At 42.8% G+C, this 27,948-nt stretch overlaps 1 protein-coding gene across 1 annotated transcript in view; it reads left to right on the top strand.

The window, feature by feature from the left end:
• The first annotated feature begins 4,988 nt into the window (after positions 1–4,988).
• Positions 4,989–27,948, top strand: part of psip1a (PC4 and SFRS1 interacting protein 1a) — a 41,946-nt gene continuing 18,986 nt past the window's right edge. Inside the window, exons 1-7 of the mRNA XM_067983407.1 lie at positions 4,989–5,344; positions 8,787–8,863; positions 9,653–9,791; positions 13,256–13,390; positions 18,557–18,628; positions 19,510–19,576; positions 25,421–25,499. Of these exons, the coding sequence (XP_067839508.1) occupies positions 5,273–5,344; positions 8,787–8,863; positions 9,653–9,791; positions 13,256–13,390; positions 18,557–18,628; positions 19,510–19,576; positions 25,421–25,499 (641 nt within the window). The 5' untranslated portion in view covers positions 4,989–5,272. The remainder of the gene's footprint in view (positions 5,345–8,786; positions 8,864–9,652; positions 9,792–13,255; positions 13,391–18,556; positions 18,629–19,509; positions 19,577–25,420; positions 25,500–27,948) is intronic.

The following is a 27,948-nucleotide window of genomic DNA, read 5'->3' as shown; positions in this document are numbered from 1 at the left end:
TTGGGTTTCACTGAGAAAATGGTAATTGGTGCACAAAGCTCTATTTAATCTTTTGCAAGCCAGTTTCTTTTGGAGCCAAGTGAAGGGAATTGTCTAGAGAAAGAAGAAAAAAACTTGCATTCATATAGCGCCTCTCACAACCTCAGGTCAAGGGAGCTGAGCCTCTGTCTGTCAACCCTGCGAACTCGGCCTCTCTGTTATCCACCTGCAGCTCCCTCCACAGCACAACCTAGCTGCTGCTGATTGTCTTCCTCGTCCGAAGGCCATCCTGATGTTCTCTGTGTCAACATCTCCAAACTGTTCAAATAACTCTCTAACAACAAGTACTCTCACCAAACGGTTTCCCAGAGGGAACTGTGAAATCAACTGTGAGCACTGAGCCTTTATTCATATTGGAACACCTGACCTTTAACTATCCCCATGAAGTGCCAGCTCAATCTCGCCTTTGTTTTACTGCCGAGGATCCCGAGCCCTGGGAAACCCGTGCTGGAGGCGATAATTTCAAATTGTTGCCAGAATCTCATGAAAAGATCCTCATTAACATATTATTATCACTGACCCGCCTCTCCAGAGCGGGCTACTCGGCTGCACCCAAACCCGCCTTAGTTAAACTGGAAGTCGGCGCGTTCACGGCGGATTGGGGTCGGGTTTCAGATTTTTCTAATTTTAATCCCCCATCCGTCCCTCTTCTGCCCGTCATGGGGGGAGGGGTGGAGGTTAAAATCTGCTCCTTGCCTCTTCGACTTGTTTGAGGAAGTAGCACCCAAGTGGACTGCAGGAAGCCCTCAACATAATGTATCTAGACTTCTAATAGGCATTTGACAAAGTCCCACATGAAAGGCTTTTAGTCAGGGTAAGCCCTGTGAATGGATTAAAAAAACTGGCTGAAAGGTAGAAAGGAATGGGTACTCATTAGAGGATTAAGTTGGGGTGAGATAAAGTACTGGGTGGCGTGCCCCAGGGCTTGGCGTTGGGACCACTACTGCTTCTTATTTACATAAATGACCTGGATTCAGAAAATCAATGGAAGGTGATCAACTCTGCTGACGATACTAAAGTGGGGGTGCAGCATTGGAGGAAGCAGCTGAGAAATTACAGGGTGAGTTGACAAGTATATGGGCAGATCAATGGCAGGTGAAAAGCAATGCAGACAAGTGCAATGTCCTGCACATATGATGGGAAAATAAGCAACGCACGAACTCTGTAAATGAGGTTGAACAAGCTGAAGATGAAGTGGAAACAGAAGTAGGGGTCAGCCTTAGTTCAGTGGTAGCACTCTCGTCTCTGATTCAGCAGGTCATGCCTTCAAGTTTGAAGGATTTTTGGACTTTACCTGGACTGATTACCTGCTAAAGGAATGGAGTTTGGTTAAAAAACTGTTAAACTGACTGTTCAAGAGGGCATGCTGGGGAGTTGACCAAATTCGAAAAGTGTTATGCAGAATATCTGGAAGGCTACAGATAATGAGGCTTCCAGAGACTGTGGGAAACCATCATAAACACCAGGTGCTGTTTGGTAGCATCAGTCTGTATAACTGTGGCAAAAAGAGAATGGGAAATTACTAAAAAAGGTGTTTTGTCAGCAACAATGGTATAAGAGAATGGTATACAAGACCAACCAGGGCTCAGTGCACGAGTCAGACTAGATGAACCTGATGCAGGAAGTTGGTGGATTATTAATATCTTACCACGCAGGACGTCAGCGGAGAATTAACACAGATCAGACGTTAAACTGTGGACCCTGACTCCCCTCTCAGGTGGACACTATTTGAAGAGCAGGGGAATTCTCCCTGGTGTCCAGGCCAACATTTATCCCTCAACCAACATCACTAAAACAGATTGTCTGGTCGTTATCACATTGCAGTTTGTGGGACCTTGCAGTGTGAAAATTGGCTGTTGTATTTCCCTACATTACAACAGTGACTACACTTCAAAAGTACTTAATTGGCTGTAAATACTTTGGGATGTCTTGAGGTTATGAAAGGTGTTCAATAAATGCAAGTTCTTTCTTTAAGAGTCTAAATAGACTAACACTAAACATGTCCAATCAATGCAGAGCAACAATCAACAAATAAAGCTGAACTGCATAGCCAAAACAGTCAAGTCAAAGGAAGTCATGATCAACCTGCATAGTGCTCTGGACAGATCATACCAGTGAGACACAAAGGAGACATTCAAGCACTAGAGGCAGTATAGAGAACAGCCACGAGGCTGGTCCCTGGTGCTGGGAGTCTTAGTTACGAGGAAAGACTGGAGAGACTCGAGCTTTTCAATTAAGCATTGGGAAGACTGAAGCGATAGTCTTCGACCCACACCACAAACTCTGCTCACTAGCCATTGATTCCATCCCCCTTCCTGGCCACTGTCTCGGGCTGAAGCAGACCGCTCATAACCTCAGAGTGCAATTTGACCCAGAGCTGAGCATCCAACTCCAAATCGTCTCCATCACAAAGACCGCTCACTTCCACCTCCGTAATTTCACCCCTCTGCCCCTGCCGCAGCCCATCCATTACTCAAATCCTCATCCATGCTTTTGTTACCTCCAGACTCAACTGTTCTGATACTCTCCTGGCCAGCCTCCCATCGTCCACCCTCCATAAATGAGCTCATCCAAAATTCTGCTCAATGTATCCTACTCACATCAAGTCTCGTCCACCCATCACCCCTGTGCTCGCTGACCTACATTGGCTCCCGGTCCACCAACACTTCGATTTTAAAATTCTCATAATTATGTTCAAATCCTTTCACAGCCTCGCCCCTCCCTATTTCTGTAACCTCCTCCAGTCCTCCAAGAATTCTGCGTTCCTCCAACTCTGGCCTCTTGTGCATCGCCCACTTCCTTCGCCCCATTATGCCTTCAGCCGTCTAGGCCCTAAGATCTGGAATTCCCTTCCTAAACCTCTCCACCTTTCTCTTTGAGACCTTCTTTAAATCCTATCTCTTTGACCAAGATTATAAAAGAAAACAGAACTTGCATTTAAATAGCGCCTTTCAGGACCTCAGGACGTCCCAGAGCACATTACAGCCAATGAAGTGCTTTTGAAGTGTAGTCACTTGTAATATAGGAAACACAGCAGTCAATTTCCTCCCAGCAAGGTCCCACAAACAGCAATGTGGTAGTGGCCAGATAATCTTTTTTTTTAAAGTGATGTTGATTGAGGGATAAATATGGGCCTGAACACCGGGGAGGACTCCCCTGCTCTTCTTTGAAGTAGTGCCATGGGATCTTTTTCGTTCACCTGAGAGGGCAGACGAGGCCATGATTTAACGTCTCATCCGACATACGTGTCCTCCAACAGTGCAGCACTCCCTCAGTACTGCACTGGAGTGTCAGCCCAGATTTAGTCACCCTCGGGGTAGAGTTTCTGCTGGATTGAGCTGGTTTTATCAGCGCAATCTGCCCAAACCAGCACAAAAGAACATGGAAAATCGAGCGTAAGTTACGTCAAGTGCAAATCGAGTTTCTGCGATCTTTAACACTGGTTCCAGAATCATTGCGCCCGAAGCCGGCCCCGCCCACAAAACTGGCCACGCCCCCAGATCGAACTAATGAGAATGGCGAGTTTCCGCCAATTCCGCCCATTCGAGGAGGGTGTTCAAATTAAGCTCATTTTCTTAGGCTCACAGGCACAAGTAGGCATGTTTTAAACATTTTTACATATTAAAAAATATTTAATTTACTAAGAAACTGACTAGTGTACACCAATGAAACTAGTAAATGGTTCAGTATAGTTTCATAAGTCATTTTCAGTGATTTAAATCAGGTTACTCACAGGTGGAGGACTAGACACTCTTATTAAAAATGCTTATTTTTTGTGATAAACCCATTTTCAGCTGTATTAATAAAACTGCATCAGGTTACCACTCTTAAATACATCAATGATTATTTTTCAATGCAAAGAAAAAAAATAAACAATTACGCTGACCAATTGCGCTGGTTCAAGGAAGATTTTATGTTTGTGATAATGCAAATGCACGTGATTATACAAATGCATTTTAGCAAAAACTTGAACTGTAACCTAACTAACGCAATTTCAAACGCAATTTGCTGATTACGCCCAAAGCGAAAACTCTTACCTCCTCCTTGTCAATTTTTGTCTGATTACTTTCCTGTGAAGCGCCTTGGACATTTTACTATGTTAAAGGCCCTATATAAATGCAAGTTGTTGTTGTTTTCAGCATGGACAGGAGGCATCTGAGAAGTGATTTTATAGCCAGGTATGTAAGATAGCAAATGGTATGGATACGTAAATCCAGAATGCAGCTTCAAATTAAACTGTGGGAGTAGGATAAGGAACAACAACAACTTGCATTTATATAGCACCTTTAATGTAGTAAAAACGTCCCAAGGCGCTTCAGAGCAGCGTTAGCAAATAAAATTTGACACCAAGCCACGTAAGGAGATATTAGGACGTGACCAAAAGCTTGGTTTTAACAAAGGTTCAAACTAGCAAAAGGTAACTAGGACTGATAATCAGCAAATTCTTCTTGAGGCAGAGAGTGATCAAAGTTTGGAATGGGCCAAAATAGTGTTGGCCTTGGGAGAGAAAACTGTTGCAATTCGAAAAGTTTAGATGCTGCAGCAGTCTTTCTGGATGGTTGAACTAATATGGGGCGAATTGTCTTCCTCATCGGTAATTATCTTGTGAAATTCAGCCCATTGCTGCAAAATCCTAGCCCCAGCAGCTCCTGCAACAGATGCATCTTTTTAAAAAACACACACACACATTGATGGGAATACCATGTCGGTAGGGAGAGAGAGGGGCGCCAAAAAAAACCCAAAAATAAATCTTAGTGCAAAATATATCTTCACCTTTTAATACTTACTCATATTTGCCTTAAAACGCATACATTTTTAAACCATATTTGAGACGTATTTTCTCAAAAGAAATCCTTCAATTTGCACCGGTACGTGCAAACTGAGTGTTGCCCCCGCTTTGCGCGGTGTCTGTGGTGCAGTCGCTCCGGAACAGCGCGGGAGAGAACAGGCTGCAGCTGCAACTGCGCGCGCGCGCTCGCTGGCTAGCTTTGCAAGCGGATAGAACGTCCCCGGGCAGGGCTCGCTCGCTCTCTGGCTTTGCAAACAGATAGAACGTCCCCGGTGAGAGCACGAGCTCTGGGATTGCACGCGGATAGAACGTCCCCGGGCACGGCTCGCGCTCCATCCTCACCTCCAGCAGCAGCAAGCGACCGAGGCCTCTCGCTGCATCGGCGAAACAGGTTGACTGTGGAGCGCGTTTCCTTTCTTTTCCTTGCCCCTTCCCGAAGAGGCCATGGCTCGCGAGTATAAAGCCGGGGAGTTGATTTTCGCCAAGATGAAGGGATATCCTCACTGGCCTGCTAGGGTGAGTGATGCATGCAGGAGGGGGGGGGAATGCAAGTCCAGGCTGGCGGCCTGTTTGTCATTGCAATGTTGGACCGTTCAAAAGCAATTATTTTTGCTAAATCGTCAGGTTTATGAATAAATCTTTAATGTGAGTTGCGAGGTACATGCGCAAAAAAAACCAACCCCTTCGCTTCATTAAAAGGAGAGCAGGTTTTTGTGGGAGTTGCAGACTTCTATCGGCAGTTTCAGAGTCTGTGTATCTTACCATCCCCAGTGCATGCTCGCAGGATGTCACGGTGCTGTTGGGGAAGGAGGCGGGGTGCTGGGATAACTGGAAACCTCAATCGGCACGTGGAGTCCTGTTACTCGCTGCACTACAGATAAAAATTGGGCTTTGATGTAGTTGCTGTTTGCAAATGTTTAAGCAAAATGTCCTGGTTGCTTATCCCAAGAAAACTAGAATTAATATTTCAAGAGCCACCCTGCTAAAGTTATATTATTCGCTAATCTAATAAGCCACTCTTTGCTTAGTGTTGCTTTTGTATAATTCCTGTAGACTGCGATGTTTTTAAACATTTAGGCTATCTTTTGATTCATCTATTCTTGTCTCCGTATTGTTAAGACAATTAATCATAACTGTCACTGCTGTGTGTTACATTTCTGGTACCCCAGGTGGCGTGCAAAATGGTGACAAAAGGTTTGCTGTTTTGCTTCTAACTTAAAATAATTGAAAACCTTTTATTTGGTAGTTGGTATTACTGACTTAAAAACACTTTTCCTATTGGTGGACATCCTGCACTGGTGAGTATAGGTAAACTGTTTGGAGATTGGGGAGTGAGAAGACTAAGGGAAATCAAAGTGTTTTATGGATTGATTGATTGATTATTCTGGTGAAACTAGCCACACTATAAACAGGACACCTTGGGTCACGTGTGGACTCCAGTTTCTCAATACACTAGAGGTACAAGCTGAGCTCCATCTCCCTCTCACTTCTATTCGAAAACAGTTTAACAATATATGGCACTTTCATTGAAATACCATCAGATTTGTTGCCTCATGTACACTTGCCATTTTGAGTCTCTGTTCCATTGATGTTAGTTAAAGGGAGGAGGGGGGGTAACCTATATCCCAAGCTAATTCCATTTCAGTGGGGCAGATCTGAGAACTCAAAAGAACTGTCCATCCCCAAAAACAAAAGGCTTCTGGATGAGTACTGCTGCCATTCTCTTCCTTTTTTATGTTTACTTTTTTTAACCTTGTACTAGTTAAGGTAGAATCTTGTCCCAAAGTAAACCAGACCAGGGCCCATTTGATAGCTCTAGAATCATAGAATGGTTACATTACAGAAGTAAGCCATTTGGCACATCGAGCCCATGCCAGCTCTTTGTGAGAGCAATCTGGTTAGTTCCATTCCCCCACTCTTTCCCTGGAGCCCTGCAAATTTTTTCCCTTCAAGTATTTATCCAATTCCCTTTAGAAAGCCATGAATGAATCTGTTTCCACTACTCTTTCAGGCAGCGCATTCCAGATCATAACAACTAGCTGCATAGAATTGTACCATTTAGTTTATGTTGCCTCTTCTCACTCTTCCTGCCAAAATGTATCACTTCGCACTTTTCTGTATTAAATTTCATCTGCTGTGCATCCGTCCATTCCACCAGCTTGTCTATGTCCTCTTGAAGTCTATTACTATCCTCCTCACTATTAACTACACTTCCAAGTTTTGTGTCATCTGCAAATTTTGAAATTGTGCCCTGTGCACCCAAATTCAAGTCATTAATGTATATCAAAAAAAGCAATGGTCCTAGTACTGACACCTGGGGAACACCACTGTACACCTCCCTCCAGTCTGAAACACAGTAGAGTTGTCAAGTAGGACCTCAATTACTATCCTTTGACCTACTGGAACTTCAGATTTAGTGATGCCCCAGACACTTGTCCTCCTGCAAGTAGCACTCTGGTTGTAAATGCTGACTTGTTTGTTCTGGTACTGCCACTGGATTTGACGGTTTTAAAATTTCCTTGAGGATGTTTGGTCTTTTCTCACCAATGCTAAAGCAACATTGAGAAATGGACCCATTAGGCCTGCCATATTGAAACAGCAACACCAGCATAACAATTGTTACATCAATATATAGAATGTTGCCCGCATGAAGGCGAGCCGTTGGGGGTGGGAGTGTTTGTAGTTTGCTACATTGAGATCCGGCTACATTCTGTACCTTATTTCTTAGATTCGTTTTTTTTTGTGCTCATCGAGGTGAAGGATGCAGCAATGGGACTCTTCCCATTTTAGCATGAAGCACTCTCAGGTAGGTATGGCACAGCTGGATGCAGAGTAAAGCTCTCTCTTCTCTGCTCCAATAACAAACGTCCGCCAAAACTCAGAGACACACCCCCTATCGCACCAATGTGGCATCCTTTCCATATCCCGCCCCAGAAATCTAGCAGCCGTTCTGAGGGAGATTGCTGTTTAATGCTAAAGTAGGAGCCATTTTGTGCTGCACGTTCATTAGGAACTAAACTGAGACTGCACAGTCTTATCTCATATATTAGGACCCTTGCAGCCAATAGACAGAGGAGACTTTCATCCCATTAGTCTGGGCTAGATTTGAACTATGGCCTCGGAGGTGAAGTGTCTAACCTATGATACCGCCCATTTCAACAGTACCTCCCAAACCCGTGACCTCCACCACCTAGCAGGACAGGGCAGCAGGTGCATGGGAACACCATCACCTTCAAGTCACACACCATCCCAACTTGGACATGTATCGCTATTCCTTCATAATTGCTGGGTCAAAATTCTGGAACTCCCTACCTAACAGCATTGTTGGGAGTACCTTCACACAATGACTGCAGAGGTTCAAGAAGGCGGCTCACCATCACCTAGACAACTAGGAATGGGCAATAGATGTCGGCCTTGCTGGTGACGCCCATATTCTGAGAATGAATTTTTTAAAAGTTTGTAAGATAACTAAGTTTTAACACTTCTACATGCTTGCTTCTGTTTCCTGGGTTGTACCATCCATTTTGGATCTGGAACCGACAGCAAAAAAAAAAAATTTCCTCTGGCTCCAAAGAGCTCCAATCGAAGCCCAGAAATGCGAAGGTTAAAAAAAGGCTGACGGTAAACTTTTGACCTGTTTTGCTGCATTAATAGTTACCTTGTTTGGGGTACATGCAATCTATTCTTAGCAGCTTAAGCTGAGTTGAAATGTGGGCTTTGAGGGTTAAGAGTGGGGAATCTCAATCCATACCCTAATATAGCCTGCTATCCTATTGGAATCAGGCTTGAAAAGCGCAGGACTTGTACAAAAATCTGAATAGATACTTTTGTTTCTTTTCCTTTAAACATCCCGCATCACATCAAACTTTCGAGTAATGGTTTGTGGCAAAGTACAGTGATTACTGATGTTTCACAGCTTGTAATATGATGAGTAAAAGAAATGTCTTTGTTTCTTCAGATTGATGATTTTGCTGACGGAGCAGTAAAATCTTCAACAAATAAATATCCCATTTTCTTCTTTGGAACTCATGAGACGTAAGTAGTGACTCTTGGTACTCTTTACAGAAATAGTTTGAGAGCTCGACTGTCAGGCTAGAATTTACACTTGCATATGCGTTTTAAGGGGAAATGAGTATTATCCCACATGGATGTACCCTTATTGTTAGGCTTGGTGTCTTTAACAAAACCAAATGTTTTGTGTTGGCCTTCTCTCAATGGTAGCACTCTAATCTGAGTCAGAAGGTCGTGGGTTCAAGTCCCACTCCAGAGACTTGAGTGCACAATAAAGGCTGACACTTCACACTTATCAGAGATGCCGTCTTTCAGATGAGACATCAAACCCTCTCGGGTGGAGGTTCTGATGTTGTGAAAGGCGCTATATAAATGCGAGTCCTGTTTCTTTCTATCATGCTTCCAAAATAGATTTAAAATCCTTTTGGTGAGTGGCACTGTTTAGTTTGTTAATGTCATGGTTGTGATGTGTGTTACAGTAAAGCTAATGTGATGCTTTCCTGCTCACTGTGCTAATAATCGCTCTGGTGTTTGGTTGTTGAAGCATTTAATAAAAAGTAGTCAGGACTGCTGATTGTTAGCCTGTGAGATGGGGAGCTTTGCACTCAAATTCCAATGAGCTGGTAAAGAAAGAACAAACTTGCATTTTTGTAGAGCCTTTCACGATCTCTGGACATCCCAAAGCGCTTTACAACAAGTGAAGTACTTTTGAAGTGCAGTCACTGTTGTAATTTGGGAAACACGGTAGCCAGAGTTTGGCTCTGACCTCAAATGTAGAAGCTAAGCTTGCTTAATGTTTTTTTTAATTTTCAGTGCATATTTAGGTCCACGAGACATTTATCCATATGAAGAAAACAAGGAGAAGTACGGGAAGCCCAACAAAAGAAAGGGTTTCAATGAAGGACTGTGGGAAGTTGAAAATAATCCAACTGTCAAATTTCTGGGACAACAGGTGAGTCCATCATTTGGTGCAATACAAAACATAAAAGCAAGCGTACAGAAAATAGACGTGAGGCTTGCTGTTATTGAAGTCTGCCTTTGAATTAGTGTTTGAATGTGCAATAGCACACAGTTCATTCCAACTGTCTCCATTTCTGAGTGTAATGAAGTTGGCTGAGCATTGGTTATAATAATGTAACTGAGGAGGCTTGGCAAAACATAGTTCTTGTATGCTTCAACAAAAGGCTTTAAAATTCCAGCTGAGCCAACCAGGGAACAGGCTATCCTAGATTGGGTATTGTGCAATGAGAAGGGGTTAATTAATAGTCTTGTTGTGCGGGGTCCTTTAGGGAAGAGTGACCATAACATGATAGAATTCTTCATTAAGATGGAAAGTGAAGTAGTCCAATCCGAAACTAGGGTCCTAAATCTAAATAAAGGAAACTACGAAGGTATGAGGAGTGAGTTGGCTATGATAGATTGGGAAGCTTCGTTAAAAGGCATGATGGTAGATAGGCAATGGCTAACATTTAAGGAACGAATGTATGAATTGCAACAATTACACATTCCTTTCTGGCGCAAAAACACAAAAGGAAAAGTGGCCCAACCATGGTTAACAAAAGAAATTAAGAATAGTATTAGATCTAAAGAGGAGTCATATTAAGTTGCCAGAAAAAGTAGGAAGCCTGAGGATTGGGAGCAGTTTAGAATTCAGCAAAAAAGGACGAAGAGATTGATTAAGAGGGGAAAAATAGAGTATGAGTAAACTTGAAAGGAACATAAAAGTGGTCTGTAAAAGCTTCTTCAAGTATGTAAAAAGAAAAAGATTAGTGAAGACAAATGTAGGTCCCTTACAGTCAGAAACGGGAGAATTTATAATGGGGAACAGGGAAATGGCAGAGCAATTAAACAAATACTTTGGTTCTGTCTTCATGGAAGAGGACACAAATAACTTCCCAAAAATGCTAGGGAACCAAGGGACTAGTGAGAAGGAGGAATTCAAGGAAATTAGTATTAGTAAAAAAAATTAGTCCTGGAGAAATTAATGGGACTGAAAGCTGATTAAATCCCCAGGGCCTGATATTCTGCATCCCAGAGTACTAAAAGAGGTAGCCATGGAAATAGTGGATGCATTGGTTGTCATCTTCCAAAATTCTATAGATTATGGAACAGTTCCTGCAGATTGGAGGGTGGCAAATGTAACCCCACTATTTAAAAAAGGAAAGAGAGAGAAAACAGGGAACTACATCAGTAGTAGGGAAAATGCTAGAGTCTTATAAAGGATGTGATAACAGGACACTTAGAAAATATCAATGGGATTAGACAAAGTCAACATGGATTTATGAAAGGGAAATCATGTTTGACAAACCTTCTGGAGTTTTTTGAGGATGCAACTGGTAGAATAGATAAGGGAGAACCAGTGGATGTGGTTTATTTGGATTTTCAGGAGGCCTTTGATAAAGTCCCACATAAGAGGTTAGTGTGCAAAATTAAAGCACTTCGGATTGGGGGTAATATACTGACATGGATTGAAAATTGGTTAACAGACAGGAAACAGAGAGTAGGAATAAATGGGCCTTTTTCGGGGTGGCAGGCGGTGACTAGTGGGGTACCGCAGGGATCAGTGTTTGAGCCCCAGCTATTCACAATATATATCAATGATTTGAATGAGGGAACCAAGTGTAATATTTCCAAGTTTGCTGATGACACAAAACTAGGTGGGATTGTGAGTTGTGAGGAGGATGCAAAGAGGCTTCAATGTGATTTGGACAAGTTGAGTGAGTGGGCAAATACATGGCAGATGCAGTATAACATGGATAAATGTGAACTTATCCACTTCGGAAGGAAAAACAGAAAGGCAGAGTATTATTTAAATGGTGATAGATTGGGGAATGTTGATGTACAAAGGGACTTGGGTGTCCGTGTATACCAGTCACTGAAAGCAAACATGCAGGTGCAGCAAGCAGTTAGGAAGGCAAATGGTATGTTGGCCTTCATTGCAAGAGGATTTGAGTATAGGAGCAAGGATGTCTTACTGCAGTCGCTGGATCAAAATCCTGGAACTCCCTACCTAACAGCACTGGGAGAACCTTCACCACACTGACTGCAGCGGTTCAAGAAGGCAGCTCACCACCACCTTCTCACAGGCAATTAGGGATGGGCAATAAATGCTGACCTTGCCAGCGACGCCCACATCCCATGAACGAATAAAAAAAAGTTATATAGGGCCTTGGTGAGACCGCACCTGGAGTATTGTGTGCAGTTTTGCTCTCCTTACCTCAGAAAGGATATACTTGCCATAGAGGGAGTGCAGCGAAGGTTCACCAGACTGATTTCTGGGATGACAGGACTGTCGTATGAGGAGAGATTGGGTCGACTTGGCCTGTATTCACTCGAGTTTAGAAGAATGAGAGGGGATCTCATTGAAACGTTTAAAATTCTGACAGGGCTAGACAGACTGGAAGCAGGGAGGATGTTTCCCCTGGCTGGGGGGTCCAGAATTAGGGGTCACAGTCTCAGGATATGGGGTAGGACATTTAGTACTGAGATGAGGAGGAATTTCTTCACTGAGAGTGGTGAACCTGTGGAATTCTCTACCACAGAAGGCTGTGGAGGCCAAGTCACTGAATATATTTAAGGAGCTAGATAGATTTCTAGACACACAAGGCATCAAGAGGTATGGGGAGAGAGTGGGAATATGGTATTGAGATAGAGGATCAGCCATGATCATGTTGAATGGCGGAGCAGGCTCGAAGGGCCGAATGGCCTACTCCTGTTCCTATTTTCTATTTTTCTATGAATGAAATAAATTTTATCCTTTTGATAAATGTCTATGACACTGTTGGCTTTTTAACAAATTGTGGCTCAGATCTAATCAAACCAGTGATCCCAACTCACCTGCTGTAGTTGGTGGAATCACTCTTGTGCAAATTGAATGCAAAGGGGGTAACGGGTGACTACTTGGGTGGTACGTTAAAACTAATTTCTTAAGGATGGAGTAATGTTAGACTTCAAAGCCTGTGTTACTTTGCTGCACAGAAAGTAACATTTAATTAGGTACAAGTACATTCTGAGCAGCAGTCTAATATTTTTGAGCACTAAATCTTTTAAATATATTTTCTTTTCATAGTAATATTACTTTATTCCTCCTGGATTATCAAAATCCGTCTCTTCTCTGCATCCCCCCTCTTTGCAGCATAACTTCTTCTTGCATGCTATCTCTTGTAAGATGCCATCAGCTCTTTAGCGCTTTGCCCTAAGTGGTTGTTCCTCATGTGATCTTGGAAAGTGAGTGTAGGGATAAAAATCTTGGACTTTCCTTGTTCTTTGTTGAGCCATAAAAGGAGAACAATGTTGGCATGCTACCCAGCAACATCGACCGAGACCTGGAACAGTATAACGTCCAGAGTGGGGGCGTTGGTAAGAAACCAGCCTTGTTGTATGAATTAACTATTTACAATATTTGGGTATTTTTAGGGTTCTAATAAACGAGCTCGCAAGTTGTCAACTGACAAAGATGCTGAAGAGGGAAAGGAAACAAGTGGTTCAAACCTGGGAAAAGAAGAGTCTGATGCTGGCAGTTCGCCTGAATTTGACAAGCAAAGTGATGAGGTATGTAGTATATATCAGGTGATCATTGCATGTGACTTATAAATATGAATTAAGGGGCACAGAAAGTGTTTGCTGTTGGTGTTAAGCTTTTGGGGTCTTTCACCCATTTTACTGTTGGTTTTTTTTTGGCTGTGTTTCAGACTACACATGTAGGTAAGACTTCGCTCCCTATTTTCTTGTTTTCACTTGTCCTAATATCTATAAAAACAATTTGCATTTATATAGTGCCTTTAATGTAGCAAAACATCCCAAGGCGCTTCACAGGAGCGTAATCAGACAAAAATTGACACCGAGCCAAAGAAGGTTCTTAAAGGTAGGGAGGGAAATGGCAGAAAGAAAATGTTCAGGGAAGCACTTGCAGAGGGTGGGACCAAGATGGCTGAATGCTCTGACAGGATGGAGGGGATACATAGAATCAGAATGATACAGCACAGAAGGAGGCCTCTCAGCCCATCGTGCCCATGCCGGCTCTTTAAAAAAGCAATAAGTCCCATTCCCCTGCCATTTCCCCACAAGCCCTGCAAAATATTCCCCTTCAAGTATTTATCCAATTCCCTTTTTGAAAGTTATTATTGAATCTGCTTTCCTGCACCACCCTTTCAGGCAGTGCGTTCCAGATCGTAACAATTGTTTAAAAAAAAATGTTTCCTCATCTCCCCTCTGGATCTTTTTCCAGTTACCTTAAATCTGTGTCCTCTAGTTACCGACCCTTCTGCCACTGGAAACAGTTTCTCCTTATTTACTCTATCAAAACCCATCATTCTCTTGAACACCTCTATCAAATCTCCCCTTAACCTTCTCTGCTCTAAGGAGAACAACCCCAGCTTCTCTAGTCCATGTAACTGAAGTCCCACATCTCCGGTACCACTCCAGTAAACCTCCTCTGCAGCCTATATAAGGCCTTGACATCCTGTGGTGTCCAGAATTGGACACAATACTTCAGCTGGGGCCTAACGAGTGTTTTATAAAGTTTAGCATAATTTCCTTACTTTTGTACTTTGTGACTCAGTTTATAGAGCCAAGGATCCTATGTGCTTTTTTAACAGTCTCCTCAACTTGTCCTGGCACATTCAAAGATTTGTATACATAAACCCCTAAGTATCTCTGTTCCTGCACCTCTTTTAAAATTGCATTATTTAGTTTATATTGCGCCTCCACATTCTTAGCATCTTTGAAAGTGGATAAATCACCAGGGCCGGATGAAATGGGGGCCGGGGGCTATTAAAAGAAACCAGGGAGGAAATACCGGAGGCTTTAACAATCATTTTCCAAACTTCACTGGATACAGGCGTAGTGCTAGAGGATTGGAGGACTGCTAACGTTGTACCGTTGTTTAAAAAGGGAGCGAAGGATTGACTGAGTAATTACAGGCCAGTCAGCCTAACCTCTGTGGTGGGCAAATTATTGGAATAAATTCTGAGGGACAGGGTAAACTGTCGTTTAGAAAGGCACGGACTAATCAAGGACAGTCAGCACGGATTTGTTAAAGGGAGGCCGTGTCTGACTAACTTGATTGAATTTTTTGAGGAGGTGACAAGGAGGATCGATGAGGGTAGCGCAATTGATGTAATCTACATGGATTTTAGCAAGGCTTTTGACAAGGACATAGCTGGTCAATAAAGTAAAGGCCCATGGGATCCAAGGGAATGTGGCAAATTGGATCCAAAATTGGCTCAGTGGCAGGAAGCAAAGAATAATGGTCGATGGGTGTTTTTGCAACTGGAAGGCTGTTTCCAGTGGGGTGCCGCAGGGCTCAGTACTAGGTCCTTTGCTTTTTGTGGTATACATCAACGATTTGGACTTAAACGTAGGGGGCACTATTAAGAAATTTGCGGATGACACAGATAGGTCGTGCGGTTGATAGTGAGGAGGAAAGCTGTAGACTGCAGGAAGATGGACAGAAAAGTGGCAAATAGAGTTCAATCTGGAGAAGTGTGAGGTAATACATTTGGGGAGAGCAAACAAAGCAAGGGAATACACAATAAATGGGAGGATACTGAGAGGTGTAGAGGAATTGAGGGACCTTGGAGTGCATGTCCACAGATCCCTGAAGGTGGCAGGACAGTTAGATAAGGTGGTTAAGAAGGCATATGGAATGCTTTCCTTTATTAGCCAAGGCATAGAATATAAAAGCATGGATGTTATGCTGGAACTATATAAAACACTAGTTAGGCTGGAGCTTGAGTACTGCGCACAGTTCTGGTCACCACATTACAGGAAGGATGTAATTGCACTAGAGAGGGTACAGAGGAGATTTACGAAGATGTTGCCAGGACTGGAGAATTTTAGCTATGATGATAGGTTGGGTTTATTTTCCTTGGAACAGAGGAGGCTGAGGGGTGATTTGATTGAGGTGTATAAAATGATGAGGGGCCGAGATAGAGTGGATAGGAAGGACCTATTTCCCTTGGCGGAGGGGTCAATAACCAGGGGGCATAGATTTAAACTGATTGGTAGAAGGATTAGAGTGGAAATGAGGAAACATTTTTTTCACCCAGAGGGTGATAGGAGTCTGGAACTCACTACCTGAGAGGGTGGTAGAGGCAGAAATCCTCACTCATTTTAAAAAAAACACCTGGATGTGCAGGTGAAGAGCTGTGACCTGCAGGACTACGGACCAAATGCGGGAAAGTGGGATTAGGCTGGGTGGCTCGTTTCTCAGCCGGCGCGGACACGATGGGCCGAATGGCGGCCTCCTGTGCCGTTTATGATTCTATGATTCTTACTAAAATGTATCACTTCACACTTTTTCCTTAAATTTCATCTGCCATTTCACCAGTCTGTCCTCCCGACGTCTGATAATGCCCTCCTCACTGATTACTATATTCTGAGTTTATTGTCATCTGCAAACTTTGGAATTATGCTCTGTACACCCAAGTTCAGGTCACTAATACACATCAAAAAGAGCAGTGGTCCTAATACTGAACCCTGGGGGACACCGCTCCATACTTCCCTCCAGTTTGAAAAACAACAGCTCACCACTACTCTGCTTTCTGTGCTGCCACTGTCCCTTTAATCGCTTGGGCTCCAATTTTGCTAACATGTCTATTATGGGGTACTTTATCAAACGCCTTTTGATCCTCAAATGCCATATGCATAACATCAACTGCATCAACCCTCACTGTACTTCTACAGAGAACTCAATCAAGTTAGTCAAACGTGATTTGCCTTTAACATATCTGTTCTGGCTGTCATTTATTAACTCGTATTTTCCATGTGACAATTAATTTTGTCTCGGATTATTGTCTCTCAAAGTTTCCACACCACTGACGTTAGGCTAATTGGCCTGTAGTTGCTGGGTTTATTCCTCTCCCCTTTTTTGAACAGGGGTGTAACATTTGCAATCCTCCAGACCTCTGTCACCACTCCCATATCTAAGGAGGATTGGGAGATTGTGGCCAGAGCCTCCGCTAGCTCCACCCTTACTTCTCTGTAGATTGGGATGTAGGAAAAAGTTGCACTTAGGGTGGGATGAAGCTGTGGAAGGGAAATAAAGACATGGACTTTGAATTTGGTGTGTTGGGATCCAGTGGAGGTCATGGGTATAGATTGGCAAGGGAGCGAGATCTAGGACAGGAAGTGGACGGTGGAGGTTTGGACAAGTTGGGAGTTTGTAAGGGAGGAGTTTGGCAGGTTGGCAAGAGGGGAGTCTTGAAGTAGTCTTGATAGTTATAAGTAATAATAGAACTTGGATAACATATTTGACTAATCAATTCTAGGTTAGTCTATGAGATCCATTGGTCCTATGGTACTCCACTATTGCCAACTAGTGACTTTCTAGTATGTTTTTAATATTTTTAAACCTTTACACATTAACAAACTGTGAAACCTCCAATATCTGGGTTCCAGTTATCCGTCCTCTGAATTATCCAGCAGACATTTCACTGGGAAAGTTTAAATTCAGCTTATTTTTTCTTATATTTGGAATATCTACCAGGGAGCCCTTCTTACTTTATTCATTCACAGGACGCGGGTATCTCTGGAAAGGCCGGCATTTATTGCCCATTCTAGTTACCCTGAGAAGGTGGTGGTGGGCCTTCTTGACTTATTCTTTGTCGCAGTTTGCTAGAATTGGGTAACTTGCTAGGCCGGTTCAGAGGGCAGTTAAGAGTGGAACTGGAGTTGCACATCTTCCATCCTTACCCAGTGTGGACTGTTTCCTTGCCTAAAGGACATTAGTGAACCAGTTGGGTTTTTATGACAGTATTTTTTTTGCAAATACCAGCTTTTTATTTCCAGATTTTCTAAACTGAATTGAAATTCTCAAACTGCCATGGTGGGATTTGAACTTGTGATCTCTGGATTACTAGTTCAGTAACATAACCACTGCACCACCATATTCCTCTATTAAATAAGGTTATGGATATTCCACTTTAATCCAATTTCAAATGACAGTTTCCTGAGTTTTTTTAGCTGTGTGTGAGACTACTCACTTCACACTGACATGTGATTGTAGTTCCAAGCCAAGCTTCTTGTGAGCAGTTCACCCAGGTCTGCAAAACCCAATTGTGCCTCTGTCCATGCAGCGAGGGTAGCATTCAACAGTGGTGGATGCTATCCTCTTGTTGCCACTGAGTGGTGCTGAAAGTTGTAAACAATTTTACAACACCAAGTTATAGTCCAGCAATTTTATTTTAAATTCACAAGCTTTCGGAGGCTTCCCCCTTCGTCAGGTGAACGATGTGAAATTGCTGGACTATAACTTGGTGTTGTAAAATTGTTTACAATTGTCAACCCCAGTCCATCACCGGCATCTCCACAAGGTGCTGAAAGGATTGTGCAGACATGCAACTAAAGCTTGAGCACCCACCAAGGCTAGGACTCTGCCATTTCAGGCTGAATGCTGCCACCTTCTCTTATTCCTAGAGGAGAAGCTATGTGTCTTTCCCCATATCTGTGGCTTGCATTTCAGTGAGTTTGATCAGATAATCCTTTGTTGGGGAGCTTTAATTTGTAGTGAGTGGATCCTAGAATTGGAGCTGGCTGCTGTAATACACCATGACCCTTTACCTGAAGTAATCTCCTTGTTCTTCCCCAGTTGCCTAGGTCTAGGTTTTTTTTTAAGAAAGTACACTTAAATCTTGTTGCGTGTTTTAAAAAATTTATTGGCACTTGCATCACCTTGTGTATTTTGTCCCATTTTGATGGCTTATTGCTGTTTAATAGGAGGCTTCCGCAAAGAAAGCTGCAGCAGTGCAGACTCCAAAGAAAGGTGCCAAGAGGGGAAGAAAGAGAAAGGTAATACACATCTTGAGTTTGTACGAATGCTTTAAGGAATTTGCCAGTGTCTGTTCTGTTTTTTGGTTCTAGATGTATCAGGAGTGAGCACTGTAATCTGGTGTTGGTATTGAGGGCCAGCATCTAAATCTAGGCTCGTTAATCAAATCCATGTGAGTGGGTTGAATGGGACCATCGTGTCTGCCCTACTTGTTTTCAGCTCCATAATGAACATTTCTTAAATGTGTGCAGTATACATCTTTAAACTTTAAAATATAGAATTAATTGCTGCAGGCAGGACTGCATTTCTGGTGGTCATTAACATTGGATTGAATCCTTATTGGATGTGGCATGGAACTTACCTCAGAGGTGGGTTTAGTTTGTCAGGACCAATCCAGAGTACAGAAGGAGTTCATGCTGGTGATCAAACGTTGTCTGTCATTCATTCATCCATTGCCCTGCACTGATGATATATACTCATTGCTCATCAGCGGATGGGAGTGAAAGATCTTGTGAAGACTTTTTTGTTTCCTTTGCTCTACGTATTGGTCTGTCCTCTACTCCATCCTTTACCGTGCAGTGCAGGCAAGATCTGGAACACCAAGGGTGTAGGGTCTTATTTAATCCTTGTATTCTGTGGAACAATCCACTGGTCCTCTCACATGCAAAGCTACTCCATCACAGATTACCTGTCTATGATGACAGAATTTTCAGTGAAGGTGCAAATAATAATATAATCACCTTTTGGGCATACATTGAGAGATCATCTTCCTATACATATCTGCAGATACAGTGTAAAGGAAAATGAAATTACAGTTCCATCACATCCTGTTTACAGTTTTAGTATGCAGACTGAATTAACTTTTTTAAGCTGAAATGTATAAACTTTTTTTAAAAATTAGGTTGAACAAGTAGAGGTTGGTTCAGAATCAGAACCTGAAAAGCCGAGTGCCAAGCGGAAGAAACAAGGTAAGTGATATCCTCCAAACGTTTGGTAGAATTTGGTTGAGCGCTTGCACAACTGGCTGAGTGTTGCAAAAGTGTGTCAGACTTAACAATCAAGGCAGAAATGGCTTTCAGTTGTTTATCTGGGAAACCTGAGGGTTTACAGCTGGTTCATATTTACTTGAGAGATGGTTCTGATTGTGGAATGTTACATAATATATTGGCTAATCTCCTATGGCATTAAACACAGTAAGCTGAACGATACCGTCCTTTATAAGGACAGCAGCTTTGTGCTAGTATAAAGTAGGGCAGCTTCCCTTTAAGACGACAAAGTCTAATTGTTATTGAGTTTGTGAGCTCGGATGGCTAGTTGTTGTTTGGTCAGGAGACTTTCCAAATTGTTAAGTGCTTGCGAGTTTTGGTTCCAATTCAGAAGTGCTCTGGATAAAGTAATTGTTTTTTTATACTAAGATTATTTTGCATCTGTAACAAAGTATGACATCAGGAGGGTAAGGTATTATTTTCAACACTATTAACCAATTTCCCATGGTCTTGCTCACAGTAAGTCAGATGATTGTTCTGCTTTATCAGGGCAGGGTTATTATTTCATATGATGGTGAATATTATTCTGCAAAGAAGAAGCTGTGTCCCTTTTTAAAGCCACAAATTTTAGATGTTAAGTAAATATAGGATCAAAGATCATCGAGCTTAATTGTTTGATCGGGGAACTTTTGAGATTGAAATGTGCTTGTCATTTTCAGCCTGCAGCTCAGAAGGACCTAGTATTTTACGATTTTGTTCTCAAGTCTGCATGTCAGAAGCCAAATTAAATGTCTGTTCAACTTTTTTTTTTAAGTGTTGACTGCAAGGATTATTTTTGAAGTTGGAAGCCACTGGTGGCTCCTGTGTTAATAAGTGTTTTGTGCAGGAGAGTTCCCTTTGTGTACATTCCAAATGACTTGCTTTCTTTTTGTAAATGTTGTTTAAAAAAACTTGCATTTGAGCCAGTCGGCTGTAAGAAATTTGCTTAGAATAAACTTGCTTAAATTGGCCTAGTCTCAATTGTGAGAGAGCAACTATATACACACGTAACGTTTTCTATATGTTGATGGATGTAAATGCAATCTTTACTTTTGGAATACTCCCAACAATGCGGCAGTGGTAGGGTTGTTTTTATTGTACATATTTTAGGACTCTCTCGGTGTATTGCTTCTGGGATTCATCACATTGAAGTGAAGAACAGAATTTTCAAAGCATCAAGTATATTGCTTCTTTAGTGCATACTATGTTTAAAGCAGGTTTTTTTTGCATGGTCTGATATAGTTAATTTGTTTCCTGAATTTATCAGTTCATGATAGAATTCTGAAGGAAAATCTGAGTGAAGAAGTGGAAGCGTCCTTGGAAAGACAGCTGAGTGAAAGAGAATCTTTGGCAGAGGTTTGGACTTCAATTCAGTCAGTGTTGAGATGCAGCTTAAAACCCAGTAAATTTTGGAACATTATAATTGCTAGATGAGAAAAGACCACGATCCATCTAGTTCAATTGATCTCTATCAATCAGTCTACAACAGACCCAGACACGAGGTGAAAAAAAACCCAGTGGTGGAAAGCTTTGGGAACCATAGGTACAAAGTTACCTGTTCCTCCCAAGCATGCTACACTTAGCATATGTCATGTCTCAAATTACTCAAATAGTTCATCCCAAAATATTTTCTGACTTAAATCTATCTAATTTACATTTGAATGAATCAGTGCTAACTGCTTCCACCGATACCATAGGGAACCTGTTCAATAGATTTACTACTCACTCACTAAAGTATTGTTTCTGCAGTAAAAACAGAAAATGCTGGAAATACTCAGCAAGTCAGACAACATCCGTGGCAAAATAAACAGAGTTAACGTTTCAGGTCGGTGACCCTTCGTCAGAATTGTAAGAAGTTGAAGATTAAACAGTTTTTAAGCAAATACAGAGCAGGGGAAGGGTGGGGGGGCGGGGGGGAGGAAAGAACCAAAGGGTAGGTCTCTGATAGGGTAGAGGGCAGGAGTGATTAAATGTCAAAAGGGATGATGGTGCGAGGCAAGGAGGTTGTAATGGGACAAGTAAAGAAACAAAAGATGGGTCTAGAGGAGCTGTAAATGGCAACTTCAGAACCCTTATCAGCACTTGCTGTCTGAAAAATTGGGAGCAGTGGTTATGATCTGAAGTTATTGAAGTCAGTGTTGAGTCCAGAAGGTTGTAAAGCGCCTAATCGAAAGATGAGGTGCTGTTCCTTGAGCTTCATTGGAACAGTGTAGGAGACCAAGGACAGAGGTCAGAGTGGGAGTGGGACGGGGAATTAAAATGGCAAGCGACCGGCAGGTCAGGGTCACACTTGCGGATTGAGGTGTTTAACAAAGCGATCACCCAATCTGCGTTTGGTCTCCCCAATGTAGAAGAGACCGCGTTATAAGCAGCGAATACTGTGTGCTAAATTGAAAGAAGTACAAGTAAATCGCTCGTTCACCTGGAAGGAATGTTTGGGGCCCTGGACAGTAGGAAGGAAGGAGGTGAAAGGGCAGGTGTTGCATCTCCTGCGCTCGCACGGGAAGGTGCCGTGGGGAGGAGAGCAGGTGTTGGGGGTGATGGAAGAGTGGACCAGAATGTCGCGGAGGGAGCAGTCCCTTCGGAATGCTGGGAGGGAAGGGGATGATGTATTTGGTGATGGGATCGTGCTGGAGGTGGTGGAAATGGAGGATGATCCGTGGAATGTGGAGGTTGGTGGGCTGGAAGGTGAGGACAAGGGGCCCCATTGTGATTTTGGGAGGGAGGGGAAGGGGTGAGGGCAGAAGTGCGGGAAATAGAATGGACACAGTCGAGGGCCCTGTCAACTACATTGGAGGGGCATCCTTGGTTGAGGAAAAAGGAAGACACGTCTGAAGCACTGGTGTGGAAGGTGGCATCGTCAGAACAGATGTGATGGAGATGGAGAAACTAGGAAAAGGGAATAGAGTCCTTACAGGAAGTGGGGTGGGAGGAAGTGTAATCAAGGTAGCTGTGGGAGTCGGTGGGCTTATAATAGATATTGGTTGACAGCCTCTCCCCAGAAATGGGAATAGAGAAGTCGGAGATGGACCATGTGAAGGCGAGGGAAGGGTAGAAATTTAAAGCAAAGTTGATGAAACCAGTTTGGGGAGAGAGCCGGAAGTGGCACCGGTACAGTCATCGATGTACCGGGGAGGGGGGGGGGTGACAAAGAATGTTCCACGTACCCCACAAAAAGGCAGGCATAGCTAGGACCCATACGGGTTCCCAAAGCAACGCCTTTTATTTGGAGGAAGTCAGTGGAACATGCCCAATGTACATAATCGCTCCTCATAATCCAATACCCTCAATCATTCTGATTGCTCTCTTCTGCATTCTTTCAGTGGCTGAAATATCCTTTTTGTACTGTGATGACCAGAACTGTACATGGCATTCTAAGTGCGGTTGCACCAATGTTTTATAAAGTGGCAGGATTACCTCACTCTTTTTGGCTCAATTGTGATCTTTCAACATCTGATTTGCTTTACTCACTGCCACTGAGCACTGTTGCAATAGCTTCAATTTATTGTCAATCAGGCCCCACAGTTCTTTTTCATTCTCCATACACTTTATTTTATTTCCGTTTACTTTGCCTTTCTCTACATTGAATTTCACCTGTCACCTGTCTGCCCAATTCCCAAGTATATTCAAATCCTCCTGTAGTATATGCTGATCAGCTCTGGAGTCTACCACCTTCATTAACTTAGTATCATCTGCAAATTTAGCCATTGTGCTTGTGACACCTAGCTCCAGACCATTTATGAAGGTATTAAACAAAAGAGGTTAAAAAACAGACCTCTGTGGGACCCCACTAGTAACATTCTCCCAGGCTGATGACCATAGCTGTATCCCCACCCTCTGAGTTCTGTTGGTTAACCAATTACATATCCATTCGAAAATATTTTCACTGATACCCGATTTCTTTATTTTTAGTACTAGCCTTTCCAAAAGAACTGTATCAAAGACCTTTCTGAAATCCAAGTACACCACATCCATTGCTTTACCCATATCAAGCTCCTTTGTCATACCCTCAAAGAAAACCAGTAAATTAGATTGGCAAGACTTCCCTTTCATGATATCGTATTGGTTATCTTTTTTTATTATTTTATTTCTATCCAGATGATCCATAATTTTGCCTTTAATAAGGGTTTCCATAACTCCATCCACAATGGACGTCAGATTCACCGGTCTGTAGTTTCCTGGGTTACTTGTGCTACTATTTGTAAAAATAGGAGTAACATCTCCCTTTTTCCAGTCCCGAGGCACACCTCCAGCATTCAATGATTTATGGAAGATCCGTGCCAGAGTTCCTGCACTACCCTCCCGTAGTTCCTTAATGACCCTCTGATGCATCTTAATCGGCCCTTGAGATTTGTTAAGGTTAAGTTTGCACAGTTGTTCGGCAATCACGCGGTGTTTCAAATTGGTGATATCTTTATTAGGTAAGGGTATCAAGGGATATGAAGCTAAGTTGGGTAAATGGTGTTGAGGTACAGATCAGCCATCATCTAATTGAATGGCGGAACAGGCTCGAGGGGTTGAATGGCCTACTCCTGTACCTATGCAACACTATCTATTTCCCTTTCCATATTGAATAAGTAACCCGATTCCTGTAAAAACTGAGGCAAAAAACTTATTTACCTCTTTTGCAGCCTGTGTAACATAGTACAGCACAGGAGGCCATTCAGCCCATTGTGCCTGTGCCGGCTCTTAGAAAGATCTATCCAATTAGTCCCATTCCCCTGCTCTTTCCGCATAGTCCTGTAAATTTTTCCCCTTCAAGTATTTATCCAGTTCCTTTTTGAAAGTTACTATAGAATCTGCTTCCATCACCCTTTCAGGCTGTGCATTCCAGGTCATTACAACTCGCTGCATCTGTTTGCTTGAGGGCCCATGGGAGGGTGAGGCCCACGCTAGTATGCACGAAGATTAGACTTTTCTGAGAGACTTAACAAGTGATTGGCTAATTCAGGGGATCGGTGTAATATGCCCTGAGATTAGCTGGAGGAATTCACACCAAGCAGTTTTGCTCATTGATAAATATTTAGCTTGAACTGAATTCTCTACAGACAGAAGCTGGTGGAACCTAAACCTAAAATGTGGGAAGCATGGCTGTTAAGAAATTGCATGCAGTCTTTGGCCACAGGTCAGTTTATAATGAGCTTTGGAAGCTGCTGATGGACTATTGCATTTGTAAAGAAGCTGCTTGGCAGGTGTGGAACTAGGCCGTGATAATCATGGCTTGGCATTCTCCGTAGGGCTGAGAGAGAAGATGGGGGAGTGGGCAGTCTGGGTGGGTTTATATGGTGCAATTAGTTAAATAATCCTGAAGCATCAGTGAGACTCATAACAGTACTTCTTGGCGCTTGCACATTTTTTTTTGTAGATGGTGACTTGCCTTAAAAAAAAAATTAAACTTTAATTACCAGAAGAGCAATGCAGATGTGAGTCAGCCTGAAACTTAAGGCTGTAGCATCACTTTGATAAGGCACCACACATATGAGATCTGTTTCATAGATTTAACTTGGTTTTGTACTTAGGGTATCATGTTTTCTTACTGCAATAATTTTGATCAATACTAGAACTAGGTGAGTTTTTGTTTTTTTAAAGAAATGTATTTTATGTGCTCTTCTCCTCTCATTCCGCTCCCCCAACAAAAGCAGTGCAACTAATTTCAGATGCACGCAGTTGTTTTTATTAATATGAATAATGCTCTTTGAAGTATTTTCAGTGGCGGTGTTTGAGTGTTGAATTTCTCCATTTAAAAAGTTCTCTAGTTTACGCATCTCTTGTGCCTTACACTTTCAGCTGTTGAAGTGAAGACTCCAAAACCCAGAGGAAGGCGACCCAGAGTAGTGGTGATACCTTCACGCTCGGGCGATGAAAGGTTAGTGTGCAATTAATCTACAGGCCATTCACTGGTTAAGACTTTGGAGGTTAGTGGAGCCTTAACGTTGCATTGTTTCAATCATTCAGTACGATCCTAATCTGATTGGTACTACCACCTTACTAAAACAGAGTGAGAACATTCTCTGCTTTTATTTTTAGAGAAATTATGACTCATTATTGTTATAAGCAATGATTTGCATTCAAAGGAAGAAAGACTTACATTTACATTGCACCATTCGCTATCTCGGCGCCTCAAAGCACATTATAGCCGGTTAAATACTTTTGAAGTGTAGTCACTGTCATAATGTGGGAAACGTGGCAGCCAATTTGTGCACAGCGAGATCCCACAAACAGCAATTTTTTTTTTTATTCATTCATGGGATGTGGGTGTCACTGGCAAGGTCAGCGTTTATTGCCCATCCCTAATTGCCCCTGAGAAGTTGATGCTGAGCCACCTTCTTGAACCGCTGCAGTCCATGTGGTGAAGGTTCTCCCACAGTGCTGTTAGGTAGGAAGCTCCAGGATTTTGGCCCAGCGACGATGAAGGAACGGCGATATATTTCCAAATCAGGATGGTGTGTGACTTGGAGGGGAATGTGCAGGTGGTGTTGTTCCCATGTGCCTGCTGCTCTTGTCCTTCTAGGTGGTAGAGGTCATGGGTTTGGGAGGTGCTGTCGAAGAAGCCTTGGCGAGTTGCTGCAGTGCATCCTGTAGATGGTACACACTGCAGCCACAGTGCGCTGGTGGTGAAGGGAGTGAATGTTTAGGGTGGTGGATGGGGTGCCAATCAAATGGGCTGCTTTGTCCTGGATGGTGTTGAGCTTCTTGAGTGTTGTTGGAGCTGCACTCATCCAGGCAAGTGGAGAGTATTCCATCACACTCCTGACTTGTGCCTTGTAGATGGTGGAAAGGCTTGGGCAGTCAGGAGGTGAGTCACTCGCCGCAGAATACCCAGCCTCTGACCTGCTCTTGTAGCCACAGTATTTATGTGGCTTTTCCAGTTAAGTTTCTGGTCAATGGTGACCCCCAGGATGTTGATGATGGGGTTTCGGTGATGGTAATGCCGTTGAATGTCATGGGGAGGTGGTTAGACACTCTATTGTTGGAGATGGTCATTTTCTGGCACTTGTGTGGCGTGAATGTTACTTGCCACTTATGAGCCCAGGTCTTGCTGCATGCGGGCACGGACTGCTTCATGTGATAATAAACACGATAATTTTTTTTTAGTGATGCTGGTTGAGGGATAAATATTGGCCAGGACACCGAGAAGAACTCCCCTGTGAAATAGTGCCATGGGATCTTTTACATCCACCCGAGAGGCCAGATAGGGCCTAGGTTTAACATCTCATCCGAAAGATGTACTAAAGAAATTTTTTGGTGTACAATTGAGGAATTAGTTGCTTCAGGACCTGTCGATTCCCTTGAGAAGGATCCTGTTAATGATACTTTTGAGAACCAAATATTAGGAACGTAAGAACAGGAATAGGCCAAGACAGCCCCTCGAGCCTGTTCCGTCATTCAATTAGATCACGGCTGATCTGTTCCTCAACTCCATTTACCCGCCTGTGTTCCATATCCCTGAATACCTTTACCTCACAAAATCTATTGATATCAATCGTGAACATTTCTATTGACCCAGCATCCACAGCCTTTTGGGGGAAGAGAGTTCCAGATTTCCACTACCCTTTTTGTTTGTGTGGAAAAAGTACTTCCTGATTTCACTCTTAAATGGCCTAGCTCTAATTTTAAGATTATCCCCCTCTTGTTCTATATTCCCCACCAGAGGAAATAGTTTTTCTCTATCTGCTCTATCAAATCCCTTTATCATCGGATTGGTGTTTTTTCATTTTTCTTTAACCAGGATGATTTGTTTTATACATTCTTTTGCCCATCATGAGTTGCTCCTGAGTGATTGCAGGATACTTACACGTACATACAGTGAGTGTCCTAAATAGTCCTATAGGTCAGATTAGAGGGTGCTCGGTGATGGGGCTGGGTTCATTCCTGGTTTTGGTGGGGTGGGGGAGGAGTTGAGGTGTTGCATTGGATTGAGACAGCAGCAGGTCCCTGTAGGGTTTGAGCAGGCACTAGGACCTGTTCAGTCAGCCCTAGGACTGCTCATGTGGGGCTTTGGGATGGGTTGGAGGCTGGCCTGGGGTAGCACATTACTATCAACATGCCTTTGAAATCTCCTGATGTTCTCCTAGCCCTATGCACAACCCATGCATTACCTGCTGGAGTGCCAGTGATTCCCCTAAATGCCCTTAACTGTCTGTTTTTATTTTTTAAAGACCAATTCACTCACCAAGCTAATCTGCCTTTACAGGCAGCTGATTTCTCCCATTGGTCATGTTTATATTGCTATTCTCGGTGCACATGATTATTTAAAGCACGCATAACAATGTGTATCTATGAACTGGCATCTTGTAAGTGTCCGTTTTTGCAGG

The sequence above is a fragment of the Heptranchias perlo genome, chromosome 4 (assembly GCF_035084215.1).
Source record: "Heptranchias perlo isolate sHepPer1 chromosome 4, sHepPer1.hap1, whole genome shotgun sequence".
NCBI lineage: Eukaryota > Metazoa > Chordata > Chondrichthyes > Hexanchiformes > Hexanchidae > Heptranchias > Heptranchias perlo.
Note: the sequence above shows the minus strand (reverse complement) of the source record. Positions and strands in the feature narration are given on the sequence as shown.